The following is an 18,224-nucleotide window of genomic DNA, read 5'->3' as shown; positions in this document are numbered from 1 at the left end:
TAATTATCTGAAGAAGTCATAATTGCCATTCATTTGGAAAGCTAAGAATGAAACGTTGGTGAGAAGTAAGAGGTTAAAAGCTGACCTACCAAATTTTACTGCTAGTAGAGTAGATTAACTTGTTTTCCAGCCAACTCTCTGCTCCTCCTTTCACATGATATGTTAACTTTAAAAATGACCACAAAGTGCAAGGAAAACTTCTACACATTTTTTTCTCTCTCTCTCAAAATAGGGTGAGGATGAGCATCATTTTCATTTTATTTTCTTTTTTTCTGGCAGAGGTAGTAAGTTTCTGACAGTTTGCTAAGCAGTGGAAATCATGTTGTAAGCAGAAAGAGTACAGGACATAGATTCCTGCAAAATAGGCTTTATTTTTCCAGTGGATACTGGCTACTCTCATAGGATCCAAATCCAAAAACAATTTCACTATGAAGCAAAGGTTCGCTGCAACTGAAATCACAAAGCAAACAGAGACTCAAACCAAGGCGGATTTTATTCTGCAATTCTGAAAATCGATTAGTTACTTAATTCTCTGCTTCATTCTAAATCTTCCAGTTTAGTTCTGTTTCACTGCTCAGATTGTATCATCCAAAACTTTTGTGACTGGTTGCATTTATACTGCGGCAATATGGTAACAGAACTATAACTGGGTCCTTTACAAAGCAATATTTACATGGCTAAGTGAGCAGTGATTTAGAAAGTGCTTGAAAAGCAGACTTTACTATTTAGGAGAATGACATCAACATTTATAAGGCTTAACTTTAGCACCCAAACAAGCTAATGCCTAAAGCTTTGGGGAAAGTCATACAAATGCCAGACAGTTGAGGAATAACTGAAAACCTGAGAACAAAGTTTGACTTTTCTGAAATGTGTTCCACTCACTTGAATCTGCGGGAGTTTTGACAGTCGATCTTGCCAATAAGATTTCCCATTTTATATCTTCTATTGTAACAGACACTCTTAGTGCTACTTTTGTAGCACTTTTCCTCTTGGACCTACCTCCTCTGAGCTAGGTTTCACTCGAGATGGAACTCAATGCTCTTCCTAACTCTAGATGGGGAAATTCATTAATTTCAAAATGACAAGAAAAGTAAAGGTTGGGCATGCTCGGTAGTTAAGGCAGAATTTTGAAAGCTGAAGTTGTACCTTCTAGAGTTCTCTGGCTTGTGGCCAAGAGCTTATATGATAATAACTTCATCCTATATTAGAAAGATCTTTATTTAGGAGCTAGCATTAAAGAAGAGAGAGGAGTATGGTGAGTGAACTCTCAGGGCACTCATGGGGCCCCTTTAATCACACAAAATGACACCGGCTCTTTACATATCAATGTTTGCATCTTTGCCCTGTTTTCCCTGCTCCTTTCGGAGGTCTTAACATCTGTTTAAGCTGGCCAGAGTGCGACAAATAAACAAAAGCAGAACAACTTACTTTCCAGTGATAAATTGACTTCTGGACGGTGTGCAAATAGGCTGGACGTAGTAGTTTTCCAGTTTAACCCCTTGGGCAGCGAGTTTGTCTAGAGTGGGTGTCTTGATTTCTGATCCGTGGTATCCCACATCTCTGAATCCCTGGTCATCAGCTAGGATGAACACGATATGAGGCTGAGAGGTAGTGGATGAGCTGGGCTCTGGCCCCTCTCTAGCCTGGGGGGCTCTGGCTGCTGTCCCTTCCTCTTCCTCCTCTAGGCCGTGGCCCCAAGACAGGTAGCCATAGGTGAGGAGGCTGAGCACCGAGAAACCGGTCAGCGCCCCCATGGCTAACATCTTACCCTGCCAGATCCCGGACGCCGGTGGTGGTGGTGGTGGCTGAAGAGGCGGCTGCCCCGCGAAAACCCTGGGGGCCATGCACCCCTTCCTGAGCTCAGGCTGCTGAGCGCACGTGGTGCCCTCCACGCCACCTTGGGCAAACACATGCAGACGGGAGATCACTCAGCCGGTCACAGGGTGGACCCCAAAGGAAAATGGGGGCTCGTCCTGGCGGACACCAACTTCAACGACTTTGTCTTCTTCCTGAAGTGATGCATGGGCGGATTGAAAACGGGGTGCAACGCAAGAAGAAGCTGTTCTCTTCTCTACTTCTTATTTTCTTCCTAACATCCTCCCCCAAAGTGAGAGTAATGCTGACAACAAAAATCTCACATCCTTCCCTCAAAAAAAGATACAAGGAGAGGGTAATGAAAGTCAAATCAAAGCTGAGACTTTTCTTTTTAGGTGCTGCGGTCCCAACATCCTTCAGCTATGGGACATAGCTGGGGTGGGAGGGGGGCTATGTCAGTCAGTGACCCCCAACCCCCGGAGCAGCCTCCCTAAGGGTACAGAGATGCGAGGAGAGGTTGCCTTAGTTTCTGCCTCTCATCCCAAACTCGGAGGAAGATGCCGCTTTTGCCAGCGGCGCGTAAGTGACGCTCAGGAGTTCCAAGAGGACCGCGGGCTGACTGATCACTTTCTCCACCGCTTTTAGGTTCTCCTCCCCCTTTCTGGCGTTTCCGAACTCCTTGACACTCACCAGTGGGAAGTAAACTGAAAGTGGGGCTGGGTGCGTGGTGGGGGAGGGGGATCCACTTCCCACTTCTCTCTCTCCTTCCCTCTTTCCTCCACTCTAAGTCCCTAAAAGAAGGCTGGGAACAAAGTCCTCCAGCTGACCTGGATGGACCTCTCCCGAGACAAAGTGGCCCTGCCCCAGGGTGTCCTGGCCGGTGCGGTGCCCAGGGACCCTCCCCACCCTGGGCTGCAGCCACACAGAGCAGAGAGCCAGTCAAGCCACTTTTGCCCAGACCTGGAGACTCATGCAGCCGCTGGCGCTAGCTGAGAGTTGGTGCGTTTGGTCGGGAAGCCCTTTTTATTTGGCACTTTCGGGCCGTTTCCTCCGCCCCTTTCCCCCGCCCCCCACAACAGCTTCCCCTCTGCAGTGAATCACAGAGCCCTACGCGGTTCCCTCCTGCTCCCCCAGGAAGAACAGGAGAGGAGGAAGAGGCGAATTGGAGGGAGTGAGGTGGAGGAGTGGAGGGGGAGCATTTCCAGGACCTCACTCAGTCCTCCGCCAGGGCTGTAGCTTGGTAGTGGTTTCGGCTTTTCCAATTATCCGGAGAGACGAAAACTAACTGAAGTTGGGGGAAGGGTGGGGTTAGGGATAAGGAATATGGCGAGAAGCTCCACTATCTGTGCGGGGCTTCTCTGGGCCAGAGATGCCTTCCTCTTTCTCTCTCTCTCTCCCTCCCCTCTCCCTCCTCTCTCTTCTCTATCCCTCTCCGTCTCTCTCTCCGTGTCTGTCTCTGTCTGTCTCTGTGTTTCTCTCTGTCTCTCGTCTGTCTCTCTGTTTGTCTGTCTGTGTGTCTCTCTTTCTCTCTCTGTCTGTCTCTGTGTCTCGTGTCTGTCTCTGTGTCTGTCTCTGTGTCTGTCTGTCAGTCTCTCTTCTCTGTCTCTCTGTCTCTCTGTCTCTCTCTCTCTCTCTCTCTCTCTCCTCCTCTCTCTCTCTCTCTCTCTCTCTCTCTTCTCTCTTCTCTGTCTCTCTCTCTCTCTCTCTCTCTCTCTCTCTCCTCTCTCTCTCTCCCTAGCGCAAGACAGCTAGCGCCCCGTTGGCAAACTTCTCCCCCCCCCCCCACCCCCGCCCCCAACGTCTTCCGCTGGAAGAACTAACTTAGCACAAGCCAATCCTTTTCCATCTCCCAATCGAGCTCCCTCGGACCCTTTCTTCACTCTCTGGGCCCTCAGCTCCTGACTTCTCCATCTTTCCATTCTTTCTTTCTTCTTTCCAATCAAGGTTCCAAACTGTAAAATCTGGCTTTCCTCTCGCCATGGTTGATCTGGTTGCGGGAGGTCAGTTTCTTCTTTTGTAATGAGACTGCCCCAATCCTCCATCCTGTCCCAATGAACTGGCCAGTGTGCAAAAGGAGGAATGGGACCGGATAGGGAGGAACTAGGCTTGCCACTTAACCTTCTGCCCATCGTCTGAGAGGCTTCAGCCCTTTCTCCACCTTCAGTCACTATTTCCGTGGCCGCCCCTTCTGTCTTGTGCCAGAAAACCCTTCCTAAAGCTAGTCTTGCGTTCTCGGGTTTTCCTCGCTTTTCATAGAATTTCCTGCTTTTGGTGTAGAAAAGGATCTCCTTCCCACCATCTGGCTCGGCCTTTCACTGCCCTGGACACTCAGGTGACATCATGAGAAACACTTGAGGGAGGAGCCGAGAAATAGAAGGAGGGGGAATTCTGAGATCAAACTTTGGCTGCCTTACAGCTTTGACTTTGGGTAGGCCCCTTTCTGCTGCCCAGCATGAATGAGCATCATTTCCATAGTCACTATTGGGCATTCTCTAGCATTGAAAAAACAGTAAACTTCAACTTAACCACATCATGGCACTCATCTCTTTTAAATGCAAATAACTAACCCAGGACATGTCCTTGTAGGGGCTGAGGAGCCACAAGACCACCCTCTCTTGAGCCTCTCTTTTTAGAATTTAAGATTTATGAAGGTAGGGGCTTTTTGATTTCTGTCTTTATAACTCCACCACATAGCACAGTGCTGGCACATAGTAGGTGTTTAAAATGCTCAATTGATTGATTTATTGGTTTTCTTCTTTCCTCAGCAGCTTGATCACCCTGCACCCTTTCTCCCAAAGTTTCTGGACATTTTCTCACTTTCTCCAGTAGTGGGTCAAAGATGGTGGTATTGGCAGTGGTCAGAAGAGGATGAGACTCTCTGGATACCCCAGACCATAACAGCCTTGGCATTTCTCCTGAAACATCCTCCATCCTTCATACTACCCCAGATCCTTCTCTCTTTCCCATTCTCTGGTTTGGAGTGACAAGGGTTATTCTTCTTTCCCTATAAATATAGCTAAACTTTACTTGAGTTTTTTGTGTGGCAAGACTCCCTGGTTAAGATATAATTAAGGACATCCTACCATACCGAGTGTAAGTAAAATTGGAGAAGGTATAGGGGCTAAGGCAGTTATGTGGTTCAGTGGATAGAGTAGTGGACCTGGAATCAGATTTCAGACACCAGCTGTGTGAGTCTAAGGCAAGTCTTGCCTCAGTTCCTCATCTGTAAAATGGGGACACACTGGAAAAGGAAATGGTAAGCCACTCCAATATCTTTGACAAGAAAACCCCATGGACAGTCCATGGGGTCACCAAGAGTTGGCCACAAATGAATGACGATAGCCGCAGTAGGGGATAAGGGAGTCGGGGTGGCAAGAATGGGAAAGGAATAAGGCTTGGCCTGACAAAACAGCAAAGGGAAAAAGGAGTGAAGCCATAATTATTCTTTCTTAGTCTCCTTTGCTAGGTCTTAAACTTTGTCACACCCACTAACCCTGGGGATCCCCCAACATGCCCTTAGGCTGTCTCTAGACTTTTTTTCACTTGGTGAGGCTCATCAACTTCCATGGACTCAATTATTACCTCTATGGCGACCCAGTTTCCTTCATGAGCTTCATTTTGGACCTATCCAACTGGATGTCCTGAAAGCATCTCAGACTCAGTATATTCAAAACGAAACTTCATCTTGCCTCCCTTCTTCTAAATGACATACTCTGTCAAAGGTAGCTGCCATTAGCTACCCAAGATCATCACCTTTTGCTCCTCACCCTTGCCCAATTTTTTGCCACATCTTATTATTTTTAACTTCACAGAATCTCTTCTCTATGTCCCCTCTTCTCTCAAATGGTCATATAGCTAGTTCAAGCTCTTATCACCTGTCAGGGGAACCATCTAAATACCTTTTTTTTTTTTTAAATCAGTTTCAAGTCTCTTCCCACTGCAATCCAGTTTGATTTCTTAAAGCTTGTGTGTACATTTTATCTTCTTATTCAGTAAACTCCAGGGACTCTCATTTTCTCCAGCACTACATATACAGACGTGCTATTTGATATTTCAAGCTCTCCACAAGTTGGGCTGTACTCTATGAAACAGCTACTTTAGCCTTTAGTTTGGCACACAGCACTCTATCTCCTTCTCTCTGTATTTTCACTGGCTGTCCCTGATTCCTGGAATGCTCTTTCCTTCTCTTCTCTACTTCTTAGATTCTCTGGCTTCCATCAAGAATCTCAAGCCCCATTTTCTGCAGGTCGTCCTAGCTGCTACTGTCTTACCCTCTGGTACTATTTTCCACCTACTCCCTATATATCTTGTACCTATGCTGCTCCTTCAATAATATGTAAACTTTTGTGAGGAGAGTTTTGCTTCTATGTTTGCATCCCCAGGGCTTATGAAATTATCAGCACATAGTTACTGCTTAATAAATATTTGTCGATTGTCTATCTGAAACCAAGAATTATCCCTTGGGAGTCTGGAGACAGAAGATACTTTCAGATTTCTTACTATTCCTCACATCAAAGACCTGTCATTTTTCTTCACCTCACTGCTCTAGCCCCCTGCCCCAGAACATAGAGATACCTACTTAAAGCTATATTTGTCTATACACTTGGCAGTTAGGTGGAACATTGGATAGAGTGCAAAGCCTGAAGTCAGGAAGACTCATCTTCATGAGTTCAACTGTGGCCTCAGACACTAACTGTGTGACCCTGGGCAAGTCACTTAAGCCTGTTTGCCTTAGTTTCCTCATCTGTAAAATGAGCTGCAGAAGGACATGGCAAACCACTCCAGGATGTTTGCCAAGAAGCCCTCAAATGGGGTCACAAAGAGTCAGATATGACTGAACAATAACAATTAGACATCTACTGCTTAGTAGGCATAAAATGTAAGGGGGGCAAAAGTTGCCATCAGGATTAGGGCTACCTAGCTCTTACAGTGGAAAGATCGGGGGTTCCAGGGTGAGAGGATCTAGAAGTAAATACTGCCCTTGGGTCAAGTTGATTAAGTCACCAGACCTTCCGGATCCTCAGTTTGCTTATGTGTAAAATGAGAGGTGTCAGATAGATGTGCTCTGAGGTTCCTTCCAGCTGTTAGATCTAAGATCCTGACTAAGATTCTATTTGGAACTCTGGATGCCTTTTCCTTTAGAAACAGACATTGGTTGGATCCCTTGATATTATTACTAAAATTCTAAGCCTGTTACAGGTTGAATAGGATTTTGCGCTTTTACCCATGAACTAGAACAACCTATAAAACACTTACTATGGGAAAATGTGTTCTGAATTCCAAACATACCAACTTCTGAAACACAATCAATTTGAAAGTCGGGAAATGCCTGTGCATGGAGAGAGGTCTAACTGGGCAGCGTGCCCACATTTCACTTGTATGGTCACCCTTCCTCGCCAATATTTATTTTTAACTATTCATTTATTCAAACAACCAAAGAACACAGCTGTTTTAAGGGCTGTGGTAGGGGAAATTTTAGCTCCTTTTTTTCATTTTAAAATTATCTAAGCCTGAGGTCTACATACTTGAAAAAGATTTTTTAAGTTTTTTTTCTGCTTGCCTTGTGGATATTAAAAACACACACACACACACACACACACACACACACACACACACACACACACACACACACACACACACACACACAGTGTTCTTTTAAAAGTAATGGAGTGTGCCAGAGGTTACATTTATGCATGAATAGGCTAAAAATAAGAGAGGTTTATTAGTTTGTGTTAATGTGAGTCATTTTGACATGTATCCAATTAAACTTCTTCTTAGATATTAGTAACTCTTCATCAGGCTATCAGAGTGAGGTTGCCCTAAAACACTGAATTTTCAGTAGATCAACAGCAGCCCTCCTGGTAGAAATAATTACAGCCAGTTCCAGGTGTTCTAAAGTCAAATGTCATATTCATCTTTGTTCCTCCCCTCCCTGTCCTCCTCCCTTCCTCCCTCCCTTCTTTCCTTCCTTCCTTCCTTGCTCCCTCCTTTTTCTCCTTTCCTTCCTTCTCTCCTTTCCTTTCTTTCCCTCTTTAACTACCTATTTATTCAAACAATCAAAGAGCACAGCTCTTTTAGGGGACTGGGTAGGGGAAATTTTAGCTCTGTTTTTCCACTTTAAAATCATTCAGGCCTGAGGTCTAAAGACTCAAAAAATAATTCTTCAGTCCTTTTTTCCTGCTTGCCTTGTGAATATTTCCCTCCTTTCCTTCTCCTCTTTCTCTTTTCCTCCCACCCTCTCTCTCCCCTCCTCTTTTCCCTTCTCTTTCATTTTACCACTTAGTAAATCAGTGACATTTACTACTTATTAAATCAGTAGCATTGCCGTTAATGAATTAAGGTTTGTTTCACATGATTTGCTTTACATAAACTTGCCATAATACCTCATTCTTTGAATTATTATTGGAAAAAAATCAACCTAGAAAGTCATAACTAACAATTTTGGCATGCAGGGCAAACAGGAAGAAACATGCTCTCATATCAACTTTTTAATTCTTAGTGTGAAAAAAATATAGGAAGTAAAATAAATTCAGTTGAACAGGATGAGTAAAAGCTATAGCAGCTCACAAATTGTGTATAATTAGAAAGATCTGGCATAACAAAAATATATATAGCACTTTAAGAAATACATGATCCTCCTAACAACCTATGAGATAAATGCTAATTATTAGTAGTATTTTTTTCTTTTACAAATACTTTTTAAAAAATTTAATTAATTTATTTTTTTTCAGTTTTCAACAATCACTTCCATAAGTCTTAGATTTTCTCCCTCTCCCTTTCCCCTCCCTCTCTGAGGTGCTTGCAGTCTTAAGTGGGTTCTACATATATATCCTTATTAAATACATTTTCATATTAGTCATGTTGCGTAGAAGAACTAAAACGAATGAGAGAAACCATGAGAAAAACCAAAACAAAACAAAATATAACACAAGAGAAAATAATCTACTTCATTCTGAATTCTGATTCCATAGTAATTTCTCTGGATGTGAATGACATTTTGCCTCAAGAGTCTTTTGGGAATGTTTTAGGTCCTTGCATTGCTGTGAAGGATTTTAGAAACAGTCCTTGAACACTGTGGTTGTTACTGTATATAATGTTCTCCTGGTTCTGCTCATTTCACTCAGCATCAGTTCATGTAAGTCTTTCCAGGTTTTTCTGAAGTCCAACTCTTCGTCATTTCTTATAACACAATAGTATTCCATTACATTCATATAGCACAACTTGTTCAGCCATTCCCCAATTGATGGGCATTCCCTCAGTTTCCAGTTCTTAACCATCACAAAAAGAGCTGCTATAAATATTTTTGCACATGTGGAAACTCTTTCCCATTTTTATGATCTCTTGGGGATATAGCCCTAGAAGTGATATTGCAGGGTCAAAGAGCATGCACATTTTTGTACCCCTTTGGGTATTATTAGCATTTTATAGAGGATAAAAGGGACCGAGAGTTTCCATGACTTGTTCAAGGTCATAGAGCTAGCATGTTTAGGGCAAGATTCAAACACAGGTCTTCCTGATACCAAGACTAATATTCTGGCCATTATTCTACAATAAAATCTAGGACATTCATATTTTACCTCCTCATTCTTTCTAATTATTGCTAAGTTCAATTGTTTCTGGTAAAGGAATGCATGTATTATTTTTTGTAACCTTTGAATTTTAGTGCTCCAGAGAAAGACCCTGTTAAGGGTCAGAGGAAGACCCTACTATGGCTAAACTACTAAGCCAAAAAAAAAAAAAAACCCAAAAAAGAGATAGTTTTGAACTAGAGGGAAAACCATTCCTAATCCCTATGACATCAGAAGATGGAGTAGTGACTTAAGAGATTTGCAGAGAAAATGAGAGTAGGATAGGTCAATAATCAATAATCATTAAGTATTTACTAAGTACCTATGTGCCAGGCATTATGCAAAACTCTCGATTTATAAATATGACAAAAAAGACAGTTCTTGCCCTCAAAGAGCTTATAATTTAAAGAGGACAGGCAACTCAAAAAAGAAGTTGAAAAACTTTGGTTAGGGGGAAGGAGAAAGTACCCTTGGGATCATGGTGGAGAAGTCAGTCAGATAAGTGCCAAAGTACTGTGGCCAAGGAAGAAATGAGGAGATGTCTGAGTTGAGCTCTCTTCTTAAGTGGAGATTTCTAATTAATGGGGCCACCTTCCAATCAGAGAAGGAGAGGGTTCTGATTAGGTACCAAAGCAGATGAGATCTTACAAGATGGTGAGATTATCTCAAAAGTGAGTTTCTAGGGATATAGATGGGAACCAGGGGAGAAATGAAATGTCTGAGCTGAACTCTCTCCTTAGGACAGAGAATATAATACATTAGAATATGTAATATGTGGGGAAAAAACAGGTAGGCAAAGTACAAAACCTGTGAAAAACTAACGAAAGAAATAGGGAGACAAAGGAAAATGGTAGTTTGAAGTCAAGAAGCAGGATCAGCTAGAACTGCTTAATACTATGAAAAAAAAGACAGAGTGAATAGAACAGACAAAGATACTTGGAAGAAAGTGAGACCTAAAGATAGAGATACATCAGGATTTATAGAGCAGGAACCCATTGAACCTTACTCAATTTGTGATTGTAAATAGAAAATGTGATTTTTAATTTTTCAATTTTAATTTTGTTTAAATTTATTTATTTTTTAATTTTTAAACAAAAACTGATTTTAAACAGAAATGAAAACTCTCACCTAAAGCCTTTGGGAGAATATGTGTTCTTCCTTTGTTGTTAAGTATATGTTCTTAAATACTTTTTATTATAAAAGTGCAATCAGATGATTTCAGAAATTTCCCTTCCTCCAGGCCCATGTAGGCATAGGAGGTCATCTTTATCTTAAAGGAGTAGGTGAGCCTTAAACCTGAATCGATGAGTATAAAACAGGACAGTCCAACTGACTTTGTAAAGGAATTGAGAGCTGCAGCTGGCACCAAATTTGTAAGAGTCAGCTGTCAGGAAAAGGAAGAAAACCAAGTCCAAATGCCTGTGATCAGATTAAGTCTGATGGAATACTAGAATCACAGAGTTGACTGAGACTTTAGGGGATATGCATTTCATCTAGCACCTGACAAGGAATGCCCCCATGATGTTAACAAGCGGTCATTCCTTCTTCCCTTGAACTTTTTCTAGTTTTCATTTGAAGCCCTTCACAGTCTGGCTACATACTCTTTTTTTCCAAACTTATTTTACTTTACTCCCCTTTGGGCACTTTCTGGTTCAGCCAAACTGGCCTGTTTCCAAAAGTTGGCCTTATATCTTCCACCTCTGTGATTTGGTGTAATAGGTCTTGAATTACTGGTATGTTGTACCTGCTAACCTGTTTTAAATTCCCAGGTTCATTCAAAGCTCAACTCAAGTGTCACCTCTAAGCCTTTCCCATCTCCCTGGTTGTTGGTGCTGTCTTCATCTTCACATTATACTTTATATATCTGTTCAGGAAATTTTGTCAAAATTTGGGTGCCTGCAGAAGCTCATCAGTATCATATGTCAATTTTATGATGACATGCTTGTCTGGGTTCCAGATAATGAACCATACTCTTGTGCCTTACCAGTCACCAGTGGAGTGAAGCAGGACTGTGTGCTTGTTCCCAAGCTTTGTAGCATGACATTTTCAGCAATGTTGTCACTGAACGCATTTAATGAGGACAAAAAAAAAAAATAATCAGCTTCGAGGTCATCTACTGAAATGATGGTAAATTATTGAATTTGAAAAGGCTACAAACCAATATCCAAGTGGAAGAAGAGTTGGTATGTGATTTTGTGCTTTCACATGATTGTGAACTCAATGCAGCAGCTGAAATGGAAATGCAACAAAGTATGGACCAATTCTCTGCTGCTTGTGCTAATTTTGGCCTAATGAGAAACACCAAAACAGAAAACAAAATAAAACAGAGTTTCTCCACCATCCATAGATTGAACCATTGGTTGCAGCAAATGGAGAAATTCTGAAGACTCTATATAAGTTCAGCTACTTTGGCAGTATACTTACAAGGGATGACCACATAGATGATAAGGCTAGTGCATGTATTGCTAGAGCTAATTCAGTATTTGGGAATGTCCAAAGTAAAGGGTGGAAGACGAGCTATTAGACTGCCTTCCAAATTGAAGGTCCATAGAGCTATTGTGCTGAGTTCACTGTTGAATGCCTATGAAACATGGATAGTCTATCAGCCATGCTCAGAAAGTGAACTGCTTCTATCTGAATTGTTTTAGGAAGACTCTGAAGATCACATGGCAAGGTAAGGTACCAGGACATCCAGATCCTTTCTCAAGCTGAACTGCAAGCATTCAAATTCTATTGCAGAAAGCACAAGTCCTGTGGGCTGTGCACATTGTTTGAATACCAAGTGTATATGTGCCTAAAAGACTTTTGCAGAGTACTTACATAAGGAAACTGCCCACTTGGAGGTCAGAAGAAGTAATACAAGGACACTCTCAAAGTGCCTCTGGTGCCTCTGAAGATCTTTCAAAGAGATTCTGGGACATGGAAGATACTAGAAAGGGACTATCCAGCATGGAATGCTCCAATCAAAGAAGGCGCTGTGCTCTGTGAGCAAAGCAGAATTACAGTAGCTCAAAAGAATTGTGAACTGTGCAAATTTAGAGACATTTCCACTCTAAATGTTCTTATGGAGTATTTGCGCCAGACCTGTGCTAGAGCCTGCCGAGCTCGAATTGATCTGATTAGCCACAGCTGGACACACTATGCCTTGATTGTAATGTAGTGATGTCCTTTAGGGGAAAAGCTTAACCAATTCACTATGTATCTGTTTATATATTTTATTCTCCTTCCAGAAGAATATGATCTTTTTCAAGTAAGGAGTTCTTTTTTATTTTATCATTTTATCTCTAGAACTTAGAAATGCTGGTCAATATTCTGATCAATACAATGATCCAAGAAAAGTCCAAAGGACACAGGATAAAAAATACTCTACATCAAAGTAAGAAGAGCCAAGAGAACATTGCAGACAATAAGAACAACATTGTTTGATGACCAGCTTTGATAGACTTAGCTCTTCTTAGCAATGCAATGATCTAAGACAATTCCAAAAAGCTCATGATGGAAAATGGTATCTATATTCAGAGAAAGAATTATAGAGACTGAATGCAGATCAAAGTATAGTATTTTCTTTTTTTTCTTTCTCTTGGTCTTTTCCTTTTTTCTGATTCTTCTTTCACAACATGACTAATGTGGAAATATGCAAAATGTAACTGTACATGTAGAACCAATATCAGATTGCAGGCTGTCTTGGGGAGGTGGAAAGGAAGGGAGGGCAAAAATTAATAACTCAAAATCTTATAAAAGTGAATATTGAAAACTAAAAAGAAAGAAAGAAAAATATCATATATTTTCTGAGAAAGAAATTATGAATTCTGGGTGCAGATTAAAGTATAGTTTTTTTGTTGTTTATTTTTTCTTGTTTTTTTTGTTGCTGTATGACATGACTAATGTAGAAATATGTTATGCAGGATTTCATAAGAATAATTCCTAACATATTGCTTGTTTTCTTGCAGGATGAGGGAGAGGTAGAAGGGAATTTGGAACTCAAAATAAAAAAAATGTAAAAAATAAATAATAAACATATTTTTTTTAAAAAAAGAATGAACAGTTTCAGTTTGCTAAACATCCCTCATTAAGCTGTCCAGGATAAAACTAAAAACTACCTTACTGCCACAAATAAACCAACCAACCAATAAATAAATGCATGAATAAATAGATGGAATAAAGTTATCAGTGATCTCTTTAATAAAAGGAACCCAGAGCAATAGCTTATACATAATTATAAGACCATTAATGTTAATTTAAGTGGAAGACCTGTAGAGAAGAGAGGTCCAGCACCTCCTAATGTATCCCATGTCATTTTCGGATGGCTTTAATTACTAAGGAAGTTTTTTCCTTATATTAAAACCAAAATCTAACTTTCTTTAGCTTCTATTCAGTCTTCCTTGTTCTGCCTTCATAAATCTAATAATTCTTCATCATGATAGTCCTTCCATTACTTAAAAAATTGTCACATCCCCATCTCAACCTCCCCTTTGCCAAAGCTCTTCCTTTCCATTCTAAACAGTCTCTATTTCCTATAACCGGTTTTCCCAAGGAAAGATATTGAAGCCCTTCTCCATCCTCTAGTACTATCTTGATCATCAATGTATTTTCTAAAATGTTGTATCTAAAATGTAACATAATATCCTAGGTATGGGCTATTTAGAGCATAATGCAGTAGGACTATTGTCCTTTCTTTACATAGAATCGTTATGTCTCTCTTGATGTAGCCTAAGATTGCAATAGATTTCTTGAATGCCATTTTGTACTGTTAATCCATCATGTTCATTTCTGGAAACACCTTTTATTAAAACAAGTATAGTCATTAAAACCCACTGATCTTTCATCTGGTCAATTGATATCTAGCTGCACCTCCGCCATCTCATATTTGTTTTCTTGATTATTTGTATCCAAACGTTGCCCAGACATTACATTTAGCCCTGTTATATTCCATCCTAGTAGGATAATATTCTAGACTGACCTATCAAAATCTCATAAATCCTGAGTCAGGTCCCTAAGGTGTTAACTGTCCCTTCCAGCTTTATGTCATCTGCAAATTCCGTAAATATTAACGCTTTTATCCAAGTCACTGACCCTAACAGAAACAGCTCAGGACCTTGACCGAAGAGGTTCATGAATAAATAATACTCTACCACATATACATACAACCAGTCTGATTCAAGCCTGGTCCCCACAGACACATTAAGGGGAGAAATCACCAAAGGGAAGCTACTTCAACAAAACTAGCATCAACTTTTGACCAACACCCACCAACAGATAGATAAGCACAAGAACCCTGGGAGTGGTACAATCACCCAGACCACAGGACCGATTTCCAGGTCAGCTTCTACTTTCATCATACATGAAAGCAACATCTATGGACAAATGGCCAGTCTTCCTCACCAACTTATAATCACCTGTCACCTACAAGGAAGCAATCCAACCTTACTGAAGTAGGCCTGTACCTCAAGGGAAAAACAAGAGGATGGCATGTATCAGACAAGTCAAACCACCACCACTTCTTTGTCCCCAAACCTCTTTCAGATCCTGACAGAGCTAGCTTTGGACACTAAACCTCAAAGCCTTAGGAACAGAAGTGCTTCTAGCCCTACCATGGTAACCATTATCCTGAGAAGCAACCCTATGGAGATGGAGCCTGGCAACCACTTCCGCGGGATCCTGTAGTCACAGTTACTAAAAACTCAGAAAAAAAATGATCACCATTAAAGTCCTTGACACTGTAAAATAGTTTCAAATTAGAAAATGATGTGATTTTATTAGTGGAAATGACATTTAAGAATAGACATTTTGTTTTTGTTGTTGCTACTGTTGAACCCTAATGACCATGGGACCTATCCATCTTACTTGCAGTTTTAACTTTCTGCATATGATGCCTTCCCCATTAGAAAGTATGGTCCTAGAGAGCAGGGTCTATATTATTTTTCTATTTGTATCTCCAATACTTAACACAGTGCCAAGCGCACTGCAAGCAATACATACTTTTTGATTAATTCATCGATACAATTGTTACATAACTCAGGTACAAGGACAAATCTCAAGACCTCCTGGAAGTCAAAGGGGATCTTTGGTCCCCAAAAGGATATGTGGACACATTTCAGGGGTTCAGTGAACTTGGCTAAAAAAGTATTAAATTTTTATTTCAACATAATTGGTTTCCTTTGTAATGCTATGCATTTTAATTAAATGCATATGAAGATTATTCTAAAAAGGACTCCATTGGCATCACTAGACTGCCAAGGGATCCATGACACAAATTAAGAAATCATGCTCACATTCGCTTCAACTCTTTGGGTCAGAAAATCTACCTGATTGGAGAATCATCCAGCCCACAATTCTCCATCTTTTCTAAAAGAAAGCATGTGGGCTTTTATCAAATGCTCTGCTAAAATCTAAATAATGATCCAGGTTCATATCCTACATCTGCTATTTACTTTCTGTGTGATCTTGGGCAAAATCACTTATCTCAATTCTTTAATTGATAAAATAAGGAGTCTAGGCTAGAAGATATCTAAGGCTCCTTGCAGCTCTATATCCTATGAATTTTTCTGGACCCGAATTTACAAAACAAGAACAAATAACAACAACAAAAAAACTCCAGATTCTTCCCACTTAAAACCCCCCAAACAAAACGAACTCATTGCCAGGGAGGACCAAGTAGTAAAAACTATACAATCTAAAATGAGCCAAAGACTTGAAGACTATGACTAATGCACTGTGATATGCCAGTTCACCATGTGGAAAGAAAGTGGAATTTGTTAAACTTGGCAATTTATAACTATTAATGAAATTATTTTTACTGGAAAATTAGAAACACCTCAGTTAGAAACATGAGAGACATTGAGCCAAAAATACTAAGTGGGGAGAAAAGAATGGTGGAGTAGTGGTGACAATGGTGGTCTGTGATGAGAAACAGCCAAGACACGTACCGTAACAGTGGAGAAGGGCAGGCTATAAGAAGCATGGAACGGCTCTACAATCTGGGTGGCAGGAAAGTAGTCACCTGGGTATTAGTATAGCTTCAAGGCAGAAGATGTTTCTATGATGTATTTGCATGTGTGTGTGTGTGTGTGTGTGTGTGTGTGTGTGTGTGTGTGTCCACATTCTAAGGAACCTCTGCTGGTTCAGGCTTCATGCCACGTTTACAAAGAGAAGTACATGGCCAAAAGCAAATTGACATAAGGAACTTTTTCAAACCAGAAATTTTATGGGCCAATATTTGGGTCACTTTCTTTAAGCCTAGTGCTCCACACCAACCCATCGACTCCCACCATATATTATAGTAATTGATATTGATAATGATTATTTTGAATCATTAAAAAAAGTCGAATTATATTCAGCACACTTGGTTTTAGAAGATAGGGGTAAACAGTCTATGTTTAACAGAGACTTCAGTCAAAAACAGCTAAAATATTCATATACTGGCATTTAAAGAGCTGGTCTTAAATGATTTGGGAAATTTAGCTATTAGAATGACTCTCATCCTGAGTGCCTGGAAAAGGTGAAGTTTTATTGTAATAGTTAATTAATCTAAGATTTTATCAGTTGGTTAGTCCTACGCCTATCATTTATCATGGCATGACTGTGACCATGAATTCTGAAAGGCTGCGTTGATGAGTACAAACTCTGGTAGTTTCTACCAATCAAACAACAAATGAACAAGAAATTATTTTTATTTATTCATTCATTCATTTATTTGAACAGGTTCATTGTATTACTATAGTGTCAAATTTTCTCTCTCTATATATATGTATATATATATCGATTTAATGCATTTTATTTCCCCCCAATTACATATTAAAACAATTTTTAACATTTGGCTTTTTTTGAGTTTCAAATTCTATCCCTCCTTCCCTTCTCTCCTCCCTAAGCAATTAGATATAGGCTATACATGTGCAATTATGAAAAGTATCTCCACATTAGCCATTTGAACAAGCATTTATTAAATACTTGTTATGTGCCAGTCACATATTCAAAGAAAGGCAAAATCTGGGTCCTTGGCCTAAGGAGCTGATATTCTAATGGGAGAGACATTCTATAAATAACTGTGTACTGTGTATGTGCATAATATATACCAGATAAGTAGGAAGTAATCTCAGAAGGAAAACACTAGCAACAGGGCAGAGGGTGAAAGGATGAAGAGAAACTGAAGGACCATTAAAAACATTTTGCAGAAGATGGGATTTGAGCTGTCTGGAAAAAAACGAAGGAAAGTAATAGGCAAAGGTAAGGAGAGAGAGCATTTTAGACATAGGCTGAAAAGGTAGCAGGATGGAAAATGGCATCTCCTGTGGGAGGAACAAAAAGAAAGCCAGTGTCATTGGATCATAGATTAAGTGGAAAGGAGTAAAGTAGAATGGTAGAAAGGTCCAGAGTGTGATAGGTCTAAAAAACAGTTAAAGGATTTTGTATTTGACCTTGATGGCAATAGAAAGGTATTAGAGCAGGAGTGAGAAATCTGCAACCCTTTAGGACCTCTAGGTCCTTGGGTACAGCTTTTTGATTGAGTCCAAATTTTACAGAATATATTCTTTTATTAAGAGTACTTGTTCTGTTAAGCTTGGATTCAATCAAAGGGTCGAATTTGAGGACCTAAAGGGCCAAATGTGTCCTTGAGGCTGCAGGTTCCCCACCATATGACTAGAGGTTATTAAGCAGGGGGAGAGACAAGGTCAGGTCTGAACTTAAGGAACAAAACTATTCTGCACCTGATTGGAAGATGGAATGAATTGATAAGAGACTTTAGGTAAGGAGCCCAACCAAAAAGCTATTCCTAGAAGGTAATGAGAACTAGTTCCAGGGTGATTGGCTGTCTAAATAGAGAAAAGGAGACACATACAAGAG

General features: G+C 40.4%; 1 protein-coding gene across 1 annotated transcript in view; it reads right to left on the bottom strand.

Annotated features, from left to right (window-relative positions):
- Positions 1 to 3,405, bottom strand: part of ARSJ (arylsulfatase family member J) — a 123,549-nt gene extending 120,144 nt beyond the window's left edge. Inside the window, exon 1 of the mRNA XM_072623676.1 lies at positions 1,429 to 3,405. Within this exon, the coding sequence (XP_072479777.1) occupies positions 1,429 to 1,844 (416 nt within the window). The 5' untranslated portion in view covers positions 1,845 to 3,405. The remainder of the gene's footprint in view (positions 1 to 1,428) is intronic.
- Positions 3,406 to 18,224: the final 14,819 nt, after the last annotated feature.

This window comes from Notamacropus eugenii, chromosome 7, assembly GCF_028372415.1.
Source record: "Notamacropus eugenii isolate mMacEug1 chromosome 7, mMacEug1.pri_v2, whole genome shotgun sequence".
NCBI lineage: Eukaryota > Metazoa > Chordata > Mammalia > Diprotodontia > Macropodidae > Notamacropus > Notamacropus eugenii.
The sequence above is the reverse complement of the archived record's forward strand: the minus strand, read 5'-3'. Positions and strand labels throughout refer to the sequence as shown.